General features: G+C 28.5%; 2 protein-coding genes across 4 annotated transcripts in view; one reads left to right on the plus strand and one right to left on the minus strand.

Annotated features, from left to right (window-relative positions):
- LOC107454948 (histone lysine demethylase PHF8) overlaps nucleotides 1-4630 on the minus strand; it is a 31386-nt gene extending 26756 nt beyond the window's left edge. The window contains exons 1-4 of one of the 3 annotated variants that reach the window (XM_043040950.3): nucleotides 4237-4491; nucleotides 3209-3294; nucleotides 3041-3099; nucleotides 609-653 (exon numbers count right to left, since the gene is read on the minus strand). In XM_043040950.3, the coding sequence (XP_042896884.1) occupies nucleotides 609-653; nucleotides 3041-3099; nucleotides 3209-3294; nucleotides 4237-4364 (318 nt within the window). In that variant the 5' untranslated portion in view covers nucleotides 4365-4491. Of the gene's footprint in view, nucleotides 1-608; nucleotides 660-3040; nucleotides 3100-3208; nucleotides 3295-4236 lie in introns of all 3 variants that reach the window. The other 2 variants (XM_043040949.3, XM_043040951.3) reach the window with 2 other exon arrangements.
- A 135-nt stretch (nucleotides 4631-4765) lies between these two features.
- On the plus strand, nucleotides 4766-9819 carry Tfb1 (transcription factor B1). The gene has a single exon (XM_016072325.4). The coding sequence runs from the start codon at nucleotides 5213-5215 to the stop codon at nucleotides 6881-6883; it is 1671 nt and encodes a 556-aa protein (XP_015927811.1). The 5' UTR covers nucleotides 4766-5212; the 3' UTR covers nucleotides 6884-9819.
- The last annotated feature ends 2214 nt before the right edge of the window (nucleotides 9820-12033 follow it).

Genomic DNA, 12033 nt, shown 5'->3' on the forward strand with positions numbered 1-12033 from the left:
AGAATATGTTTTCCAAAAGTTTATCTCTGTTCAGTCTCAAAGTTTATCTCTGTTCACTTTTTTCTAAACTTTCATGTCTTCTTTCTCTTCAGTCAAGGTATAAGGGCATGGTGACAACCCCTTACATAAAAGATGATAGATCATTCCCTTCCCTCTGGACAGTCCCCTCTTAAACTCTCTATTTATATGGATTTTTAAGACAGTGGACAACTTTTTTCCCTTAGAAAACATATGGTTCTTAAACTCTTAACTCTATTTTACTTTCATGTACTATTTCTTCTTCGATTGAGTAACTAAACAACAATTAAAACAGCTTTTTTTTTTTGCATCCATTACATAATGATAGAACAGAATCATACGTTGTTTATTTGCATGACTCCCATCTTCATGGCTACTGATTATTTTCAAATGTAAATTATGTTTTTTTTTTTAAATTTCTTTACATTAATATATTGTAATTAGGTATTACATAAAAATATTCATTTATTTAAAAAAAAGTTTGTGTTTGAGTTTATGTGTTATATGTTTTCCAAGCTAAATCCATCTAAGCATTTAACTTTTTTTTTTTTTTGGTGTCTAATTTAGTTAGATATAAATTCCAGTATTACCATTTTTGCTTCTATGCCAAAGAAATGTTTTACCTTGTTCAAACCCTGAAACTTTATTAATATTAATCAAAATAAAAAACATGTTGCATAGTTAATATCAAAATATTTTAAGTTAAAAAATCAAGTTTTTAATTTTAATTATGGATTAATTATAAACACATGAATGAAATTTAAATACAAAATTGTAATACTATATTTCTAATTACCATACACTAGAATGAAAATAAAATGAAAAGCTTTAAGCTTCATCAATAAAAACAGGATAGAAAAAAACAGTGCTTAGGTAACATGAAAATTCTAAAAGTTAAAAATCAAGTTACTAACTTTAATTTTAAATGACTAGCACAGAAACCAAACTTAATACTCATAATGAAATGAATAGTAGCTTAGCCAAATAACCACATACTGAATGTTGAACTAAGCTGTAGCAAAATATTAAATCATTAATTTAAATTTCAACCAAAATAATATGTGCTGTTAACTTCATATAGTTCTCATTAAACATGCACAACATTAAAGATAGTTTACAAGCAAATTTAAACTAGTTTGAAATGTTTTATTAAAACTAAACAAGAATATTCAGTCATTAAATAGCAAAATATTTTAACAGAAAAGGTTTTGAACAGTTCAGTTTCTGCAACCATTCCTGAACTGACAGTCATTTCATCAATCAATCATTCATCACTTTCAGTAACTGATGCTTAAACATCAAACCTGATATTTGAGGCATCTTCCTCAGACTTTAACAAATCGTCATTGTTCTCATCACCATTAGCATCAAAAGATACTTGTCTGTTTTTCCCACTCTTTTAAATTAATAAACTTCAATATTTTTAAATGTCGATAAAATTTCTGAGCTATAAATGGCAGAATCTGGATCATAGACAGCTTCTTTAACTAGCAAGTTTAAAAAGTGATCTAAATAGGTATTAGTAACATTATAAAAATATTATTTGTGACGAGACAGTTAAAACAAGCTTTATAAGCAATACATTAGGGGAAATAGAAGAGGCAGGAGTGATGGTTCGAGGTTGGCTTGTTATATTAACATCAAAGTAATACTTTATACCAAGAAATGAAATTTTAGTACCAAAGATGCTAGCCAAACTAAAATATTTGCTTACTGTCATTTAATCATGAAAAATATCAATAATTCTTAAAATGTTAATAAATGTGGTATGTAGAAATTTTTGTTGACTGAAACTTTAAAAAAAAACTTAGAAATATAAAAATTTAAACATATACACTGTAATAAAAATAATACAGTAGGGAACCGATTATCCGGAACGATCGGGACCATCGCTATTCCGGATAACTGAGTTTTCCGGTTTTCTGAACCGATACAAAAAGCCGTTTTAACCCAACTAAAAAAAAACAAAAATAGTTCGAAATAATCTTAAAAAGAAGAAAAAACGATGAAGTAATACACTAATGATTATTTCCAAAATGATGGTAAGGCAAACATCTTTCAAAAAAGAAAGAAAAATCCTAAAATTGTATGAGGGAAGAAAAAAAAATTTTAAAAAAATGGCGGGAAAATTTATTGAATTTCGTTCCGGTTTTCTGATTCCCGGATAACGGGTTCTGTACTGTATTAAAACGAAATAAACTTGTCTTGAGGTTTCAATGTTTTTAGAAGCTGTGCTACCATATGTTAAATAAGTAACCAGAGGTAAGCCAGCAATATTTGCTTATAACAGCGAAAAAATGCTACAGCTTGATTTCAGAACACTTTCATATACAGTGCCATTTCATTGAGGCATGATAATTTAACCGTGGAAATTTTGATTTAAAATTCTATATTTTCAAATGTGAAATTTAACCACTAGTCTTAAATATTTGATGGCTTATAGTGAGCTGGCAAGTAATAATGTCCTAACCCTTTTAATACATTAAGAAAGATACAAATGAAATAATAAAAGTATTAACATAACATATAATATTAAACAAAAAAAATTTTTTTTTTTCAATTTAAATAATATGAGCTTTGATTCCAATAATTTTTTCCAGAATTTTATGTTATGAGAAAATAAATATTTTTAATAGTATATACTTTTATTATCATATGTACTATTCCAGCCAATATTATATATTATGTACATAAAATATATAAGTCTATGATTTATGTTCAATATAAACAAAACAATGGAAAATTTGTCGCTTCTTCTTAGATATAATTAAAATGGTAAACTCTAAAAGAAATATTAATTAATTTTTTATTCTACTGAATATAAAAATGGAGTCATTTTGTAAGATAAAAACTATTACTACAAAAATGATATTAATTAAATGAAATAATAAGCTATCAAATTACAATACAAAACAAGTTTTTTGATGTCAGTGTGAATAATTACAATTTAAATAAAGCGAACCTATATTAAAGTAATGAAAAAGTAAAATATAGTTTTACAGGTCTAGAAACTTTAACATACCTTTCCATCTGCATTACAGTCACCATAATCATGCCGATGATAATTTTTTACTTCTCGATCTAAGCATTTAAAATAAGATAAAAAATTTTAATCAAAAATTAACACCACAAATTAAAATCACTTTAATAAATGACATTGACAAACATTAAATAAAGAACTAATACTTACAAATAGAAGGCCCAGCAATTCTTTGACACTGAACACAATGATATTTTTCAATGTCTAATGACTCATGTTCTTTAACATTAACACAACTTTAAAAAAAAAAAAAAAAGAATTATATACATTTTTCAAAACAATCTTATAATTTCATAAATCTTAAGCAAGTTTTACTAAAAAAACTAACCACTCTAATTATTATAATCAAAAATTACTATATAGGATTTATTTTGTCATAGGTTTGATCAAGACACTAATTTAACACATCAGAAAACGAAAACGTAATAATAAATGAAAGTTACAAGCCAATGAAGATGATATAAAACATACGTTAAATGAAAGAAGAGTGACACAATAAATTAAAGCCAATTAAAAATGAAGTTGAGCAACAATTGTTCAGGACACTTAAAATACAAGTTTTCCTTCCATTAATTTGCTGAAACTATTCCTTTTGAAAATCTTTTGTTAGGTGACACTAAAAAAACTTTTTTCTTTTTAATTTATTGAAAAATGCTAATACAGCAGCAAATCGAAGATTAGGATAGGGTAGGAAGAAGGATTAAGATAATGATTTAATATTATTAAAATAAGTTTCAATAATTAAAAAGGATCAAACTAAAAAATGCAAAACTATATGGGTTCAAATTCCTCTAAAATTTATCAATTCACATACAATTAACAAAAGAAAATTTTTTTTAATGGATTCTTTAAAAATTAATCAACAATAAATAATAATCTAAATATATGAAAATCAATCACTGACAAGTCACATATCACCTAATTAATATGAGTATATAAATAAAAAACAATCAGTAGCTTTTAATTTATATAAAAACAAGAAATATGAATTTGGGTTTCGATGTTTTCATAATATATTTCGAACACATCAAGTTCTATTTATATTTGTAACCATTTAATAATAAGAAAAATTTCGAAGTGCATTATTGACAGGTTAGTACAATCACCATGACTGCTTGGTTAAAAACAAATGATGACAACAAGAAAAATTATTAAAGATAAGAATTCATATTTAATACCTTCCGTGATACCAATCTTTACAAGAATCGCACTGAATCATAAAACGCACAGAATCATAAGGCTCACCGCAAATACAATAAACAGTCCGAGAAGCCATTATTTTGGAACCAAAAGAGAAAGATTGCATTGCCAAGCTTGTTTTGTAAAATTTCTAAATTTTCTCCATAGCTGTTGACCAAGGTAGCCCAAAGGTTTAAAAGCAAATATGAAAATTTTGATTTTACTGAGCTTAAGAAAAGTTTTAGATAATGATGAAATAATTAATTCTTATGCATAACTTCAAGTTATAAAATGTTTCCATAAATTATGAAGAAAAAAAATATTAATGATTCAGTAGTTAATTTTTACCGATAGATGTCACTTTAAGCACTAATTTGAATTTATAAAGAAAATAAGACTCTTTTGGGTTTGTACTACATTTTTAAAACTTTTAATTAACGCTATACACTCTTCTATACGTTTTTCGTAAACTCTTCAGGTCAAAAAATTCAGTTTCTATCTTAAAGGCATCATAAAAAATGTATTTTATTTTTACAACTATGACGTCAGATACCTTAGCTGACGTCATCCGCCGGTTTTCTGCCAGACGACAAGCGCAGAATTTTCGTCAGAGCAAGAAATACTGTTGTTATGCGAAGGCTAGGTCTTTGTTAGAAATATATCATGTCAGGCGTGCTCATCCTGTGAATGGGAAATATCGTGTTAAGTGAAACCCGAACAATTTATAAATATTTTGATACCGTTTGACTCGGAGTAAAGGTGATCACATAATAAATCACTAAAAAGCTGATATTTTTTAATTTAAAAGCATCCATGAATTGAAAGCCATAAAACAATAATAATTGCCGATTTTGCAATGTATCAAAATTACATTCTGAATGTGTGATCTTTTCATTCTTAACTTAATTTTGTCATTCTTAACTATTTATATTTCTTTGAAAGTACTTTTAATTCAAATATAGTTTTCCTAAGAAAATGTCCCCTGGTACTTCTTCCGAAGATGTATTATTGATGGTGAATCATGTCCATCACAAGAAAGTTGAGGGTACGTTATATTTAATGAATGAGCGGATTGCTTGGATGCCTAATGGCAAAGATACTTTTACTATCAGTTACAAATATGCTGATATAAAAATGCAGAAAATTTCCCCTGATGGGAAGTCTAAAGTTCAACTTCAAGTTGTGTTACATAATGGGGACACCACTACCTTTCATTTTGTTAATCCAATGGGGACTAATAACCAATTACAAGACAGAAATGGTGTAAAAGAGCTTCTTCAGCAATTACTTCCCAACTTTAAAAGAAAGATAAACAAAGAATTAGAAGAAAAAAACCACATTTTATCCAATGATCCAGTTCTATTTCAGCTTTATCGTGACCTTGTGGTTACTCAAGTGATAACAGCTGATGAATTCTGGGCAAATTATGTCAAAAAGAAACCTCAGAATTCTGTCAAACAGATAGATCAAGAAACAGGAATATCTGGTTCTTTTTTAATAGGTATTGCCCCTCAAACTGATGGTTCTTGTGGTATCAAATATAATATTACTCCTGAAATAATCGATTCAATATTTCGCACTTATCCGGCAGTTAAGAAAAAACACATGGAAAATGTGCCTCATAAAATTTCTGAAAGTGAATTTTGGACAAAGTTCTTCCAATCCCACTATTTCCACAGAGACCGGTTACACATTAATTCGAAAGATTTGTTTTCAGAATGTGCTAAAAGTGATGAACTGGATGTAAAAAATGCAATCGATAAAGGTATCTCGGATCCGTTTTTGGATGTTGAACATTTTGAAGAAGATAATATGGTTGATGAGGCTTCGAAATTTGTTGTGAATACCACCAATACTCAAAAAGAAATTAATCAATCTATGATTAGACGATTCAACCATCATTCAATGATGGTTCTTCAAAGTTGTATGAAAAAGAAATCTGAACCTGATGCTGTAGACGGAGCTCCAGCAGCTAAGAAACCAGCATCTATTAATAATTGTGTGCCTCCAGCAATGGAAAATAATATGCCATCAACAAGCACTGCAAAGGAATCTAAAAAAGCAATAATGGAAAGTAAAACTGAATACGAAGATTTAAGTGAAAATAATAAGCAAAATACCAGCACTTTAAATCTTACTAAGGTTAGTCGGTATCTTAGTGGTCCCATTCCTACATTAGATAATGAAGGTACTTCTGCTGAGGAAGTTGTAATGGCTGTTAACAGTTTGAATAACTCAATATATCATTGGTCTACAAACTTGCCCTCGGTTCTTACCCCAAGCTCTGCCATTGTTGCTTTAGGTGAAGTGATACCAGGTGGTTCCTTGATGAAAAACTTTGATGGTACTCAATTGAAAGATACTGTTCCATCAGAAATTCAAGTGGAGATGAAACAGTTATACTGTGCTTTATCAGAATTGCTACGGCATTTCTGGTGTTGCTTTCCCACAACAACATCTCAATTAGAGGAGAAGGTACTGGCCATGCAAGCAAGTCTGCAAAGGTTTGAGTATGCAAAACTGCAACCATTTCAAGAAAAACTTGGTAGGAATTGCCTCCCTCTGCAGTTATGTGATCATATGCGAAGCTTATTGCAAGCTGCTTACAAAAAATTTACCACTTGGCAGAGTCGTTTAGGCAGATGATAGTTACTAAGATTTAGTTAAAATTCGCTACTTAGCAAAAAATGAGATGATGGACAAATTATATTTCTATATTGGTTGTGTAAATTCCATTTCATTGTTAAAAATGTTACACAGTTTTGTGTAGCTATTGTTCATTATTAAAGGGAAATTATAATACGATTTATTAATTAATATCAGAATGGTTTTTTTTCTGATACTGGAAATTTTTTCCTTACATTTCTGCAGATAAACAAACTTATTTGTTCATGCTTTTAATATTTATTAGAGATAATTGTAAAGAATAATTGATGTTAGTATAAAATAGCATAATTTTTAATATGCTCTTTTGATTTGAATTTTTTTAATCTATGTATTGTAATTCAAACTAAATTTAAAGCAATATACTTGATTTTTTCTTGCTCATGCTATATTTCATGTTAATTTTAATATATTTAATTTTATTGTTACATAAGTGGTTAGCACAATGAATGCTGAAATTACTTGTTTTGTTGAATTAGTAATAATTTTAAAGTTAGAAGCACAAGCAGTTTTATGCACTTTTTATATATTATTGAACTGAGGTAATTAATTATGTAGAATAAACTTACAGGGAATATTTCTGTTTCAGTACCTGTTCGAGCTGACTAAAATTGGCATGTTTTTTTTCATATTAAAAAGTTTTGTAGTTCAAATTTGAAGCTATATCCTTCAAGTTGGTCCCTTTTTGTGATATTTTTTTTTCTTCTAATTTCTGACTTGCCAATTCCGGCTACCAAAATTTTGCAACTTTTTAGAGCTGGTGCCGATATAGAAATCTTCCTATTCAGTTAGTGAGCAGGATCATCACAAGTGCAGTACACTACTAAAACTCAAATAGCAATGTATAGTTGGTTTTTGTCTAAGTTGCAAATATAAAATTTGCGACTTTCATATAAAGGTGCATTATGTAGTTAATTTTATCTTGTTTGTGAATTAAAAATACCCATTACCCATAGATTGAAATAATTCATTTATATTAAAAGATACTTTTAATAAGTAGTAGAAGTTTATTTAATTAACTTAAGCTTTTATATAATTGTAAATTCTAAAACATTTAAAAATTGTGATTTTCTTTACTAATTTTTAGAAATGAAGAATTGTGGCAATTAGGAGAAAAAAAATTATGAATTTTCCTTATATTCTAATAAATGTGATACTTATAAGTGTTTTGAAACCTTCAACTACAGTAAAGTTTTGTTTTATATAGGTAGAGTAAAAAAGAATTTGATAAACTATTTTTATTACGCTTTTCATAACTACATAGCATACAAGTAATATATTAGATGCTGTAAAATCTTTATTGACGCTAGTTTTCATCAAGAAATAAATTAATAATTTAACCTCTGTTTAAAAAATGAAAATTTACTACTTTAGTTAACAATTCGCGATCGCAGCACTCGAATACGCCATCTGGGGAGAGACCGGTTTCATGCCTTTAGCCCTTCTCCCTTCGCTCTCCTCCTTTTTTCAGTTATATAGGAATGTACTACGATATTTTCCCTTTTCTTAATATTTTTCCTTTTTACTTAATAAAAATATTTTCTAAAATTTCCGTGATACTTTTCTTTAGAACTATGTTTAATGTAGTTTTCAGTTCCATATAGTTTTTCAAGTTAAAAGATTTTAATCTATATGAAAATCAAGAGAGAAACTAACGTACTTCCTTCCTCTATGACTTTCCACACGCTAATGGGGAAAGCATGTGAAGTGTTGCCATAGGAAAAGAGTTCTGCTCTACGCCACCTGCAGCCCATTTCGATCGCCAATAATATTAATTGATGTTCACATTGAATCTGGAAAGCTCTTATTTTACAGATTTTATTTCTACGGTTGGCAACTGCTACAAGTTTCACAATGTAAGTTTAAATAAATATGTGGTTAGTAACAAAAAATTAAAGGAAATTTTAATAATAATAATAAATATTGTATGAAAGAAAAAAAAGATTGGAAGATTTTGATTTGAAATTTTTTTTCTCCAGATATTGAAGAATAACTGGCAAAATATTCACAATGAAATTTTTTTTAAATATAAATAGACAATTTCAGTAAATTTTTAAAAAGAAATTAATTTTATGTGTTTTCAGCCTTATAACCATACATTAACAACTAAATAATATAGTAGTATGTGGGTTCTTTTTTTTTTTTTCATGACAAACTAACCTAGATGCCCTCTCTGAACTAAAGCCTGTAAAAACATATTCTGAATTGATTCAGTTTGAGTTAAATGAATTTTCTTTTTTTTTCCTAACAATTCAGTTTTACATTTCATTATTTTTTTATTTTAAATATTTCAAGTATGGTTCTGTAAGATCAAGAACTATTACAATACAGATTAAAAACTTCATGAAAAAAAAAATTAACTAATTCAATTTATCATTCATTTTCACAGCATTCTGTTTGACTGAAGCATATTTCATATAAATTTTTATTTCAATGAGAAAAAAAAACATTGTCACCACATCAAATTGTTTTAAAACGCTAGATCATTTTCTCAAAGAGTATAAGTTTTTTGGAAAAAGCAAAACAAAGAAAGATGAATTCTTGCTCCCCAGTATTAAATCCAATTCAGCTTTTTTATCTCTACAAATAGTAAAAACTTGACCAATTTTATTGATGCTTCACTTGTTCTTTTTTTTTTTTTTTTTTGAGAGTGAGAGAATTAATGCCCAGTGATAGATTAGTTTATATTCATTTAGTAAATATTTTAAACATTTCAATTTTAATAAATTCTAATTTCTTACAATTCTGTTACAATCTTCTTAGCAGTAAACATGTAGATAAATAAATTCTAATGAAATAGAATATAGCACCTTTTCTATAGAAATTTCATATAAAAATCTGTATTAAAAAAAAACTGTGTACTACAATATATTCTGTATTTTTTCTAATCTTGAATAAACATCTATTTGTTATTTTGATTTTTTGCTTAGTTCTTAAAATTTTTTTATGTGCAAATACTAACTTTTAAGAATACATTCCTAAGTATGTGAATTATTCGAGAAATATGTTTATAGTATTAAACCTTTAATATGTTCTTTTTTCCACACATTTTATTTAAGGACAATATTTAATAATTCTGAGGAAGTTAAGAAAGAAAGGGTAGAAATAACTATATTATAATCAAAACACACTGAAATTACATACCAGAATTATTAGTTTGTTGCAAAAGTAATGTAGTGTTGAGTAAAGTCTTTTAATCAATGTAAAGTTTACATCAATATATTATGTGTTTTGCATAGCTACCAATTTTTTATGCTATTTGGTCAAGATTTTTCTTTGGAAAACATTTTTCTGAAATGTTTTTCTAAGGTGGCCAAGACATATTTGAAAATAGATGAGTTTTTTGTGGTGGCAAGTTTGTCTTGGTCAATTTCAATTAGTTTTTAATTCAGTTCTTTTAGTGCAATTTTTGTGTTTAGGCAATATAAATAATAGAAATTTAAAAAAAAAAATTTTGATTTAAAGAAATAAATATTTTAAATTTTGTTATACTCAAGCACCTTGTGACCAAATCTGTGATCTCCAAAAGAGTATTCAGTGACCAAGAGTATTCAGTGATTCATGCGACTGTAAGCAGTTTAGAGTACCCAGTTATGAAAGCCATTGGGGAATAGGACGATCTTATTTCCTAGGCCAAATTGAAAATGGCCTGAGTTTTGTCAAACCTCGCTTCTTCTTTAGATGTCCAAATATTGGCCACCTAAGAGACAGAAGAGAATGCCAAAATGATTTAGTTTTTGTGCAGATTAAATTATGTGAATTTTTAAAGTTTTACTACATATATTGAAGGTATTTATGAGTTGATTAGCAATTAGAGAATTTTCTTTAGTCTGTACTGAGCATCAAAAAATACCCTTTTTGAATTAGGGCCTGTCATCTACGTGCAGAGCATAAAATTCCAGTTTCATTTATTTAGCAAATTAAGTGTGTATGAACTTAAAAACATTTGCAGAGGAATTTTAGTTCTAATATCAAGTCATTTAAATTACTTTATACAGTGCATTGTGGTCATTAGATAGCTCACAAGTGCTAACTCTAGAGTGCATGAGTAGGTTTCAAAAGCCCTAAAAGTAACACACATTTGTCAGCTGTTTTGTAACCAAATCAAAGTTGAATAACTAGTTTTAAAAATGCAAGATTTTTTTTAGCCTGATTTTGTGCAAAAGAAGTTTGTTTTCATGTCATGTTCTAGAAAGAAAGGAGAGCAAGATGGGCTACTAAGTTTAGATACCGTAAAATAATAAAAAGTAATAGAAACAATTGATAAAATGTGTCTAGCTACCTGGTCCCGCACTGATCGTAAAGACATGGTTCTCAATGGAACACTGAAGTCAAGCATCACTATTTGAGGTCAGTGAGCAGGTGGGTGATCACTTTGATAAATCTGAGTAGGGGCGTGGTATCTGTCCTCGTTTAACTGGTCTACCGCAATGTACTTGACTTCACACGCTGGTCGTCGGGGGATCAATCCCTTCTGCAGAGGATCAAAATTATGATATGCCTTCTGATCATTTTCAGGGATATTTCCCATACTTGCCAATGGATGGTTGACCGTGTAAAAGTAAGCACAGGTGGCGCTAAGGGTTAAAATTCTTCGTAAGACTTCCGGGTTTCTACTTCCGACTGATTTTTACACCTCAGCTTGCAAAAAAAGCACCATTCAATATTGTTATACTTGTAATGTTTTCAATATAACATGTTAATTCAATCTAACTTTCAACGAAACAAACAAATGAATTCAGAAGATTCTGCCATCTTGCTATGATGCTATCCAAAAAATAAACTTTGCTATTTTACACAAATGTAGCCGAATAAGGGCTAACATTCAAAATATGGCTAACCTTGCACTTTATTTATTCTGTGATATTAATTTTGTTAAATTTGTTTTAGGCTCATCACCTGTAAGAATTTTTAAATTACAAAAAAATCTTATAAATGGTAAAATTACGCGTAAATTGATACACAAATCACATTAACAAAACTACTTAGAATATTAACCCTGTTCACATATCGCCTCGCGTGTCTGTTGCCATAGGAAACAGGATGCCTATACAAGTTTCTCCTTATGCATGTTTCCAAGCATATGCAATTTACTATTAAAAAAAGAGAAACGCCTCCTTCCTGTGTTTCTT

The sequence above is a fragment of the Parasteatoda tepidariorum genome, chromosome 2, assembly GCF_982258835.1.
Source record: "Parasteatoda tepidariorum strain Cologne lab strain chromosome 2, Ptep-v5.0, whole genome shotgun sequence".
NCBI lineage: Eukaryota > Metazoa > Arthropoda > Arachnida > Araneae > Theridiidae > Parasteatoda > Parasteatoda tepidariorum.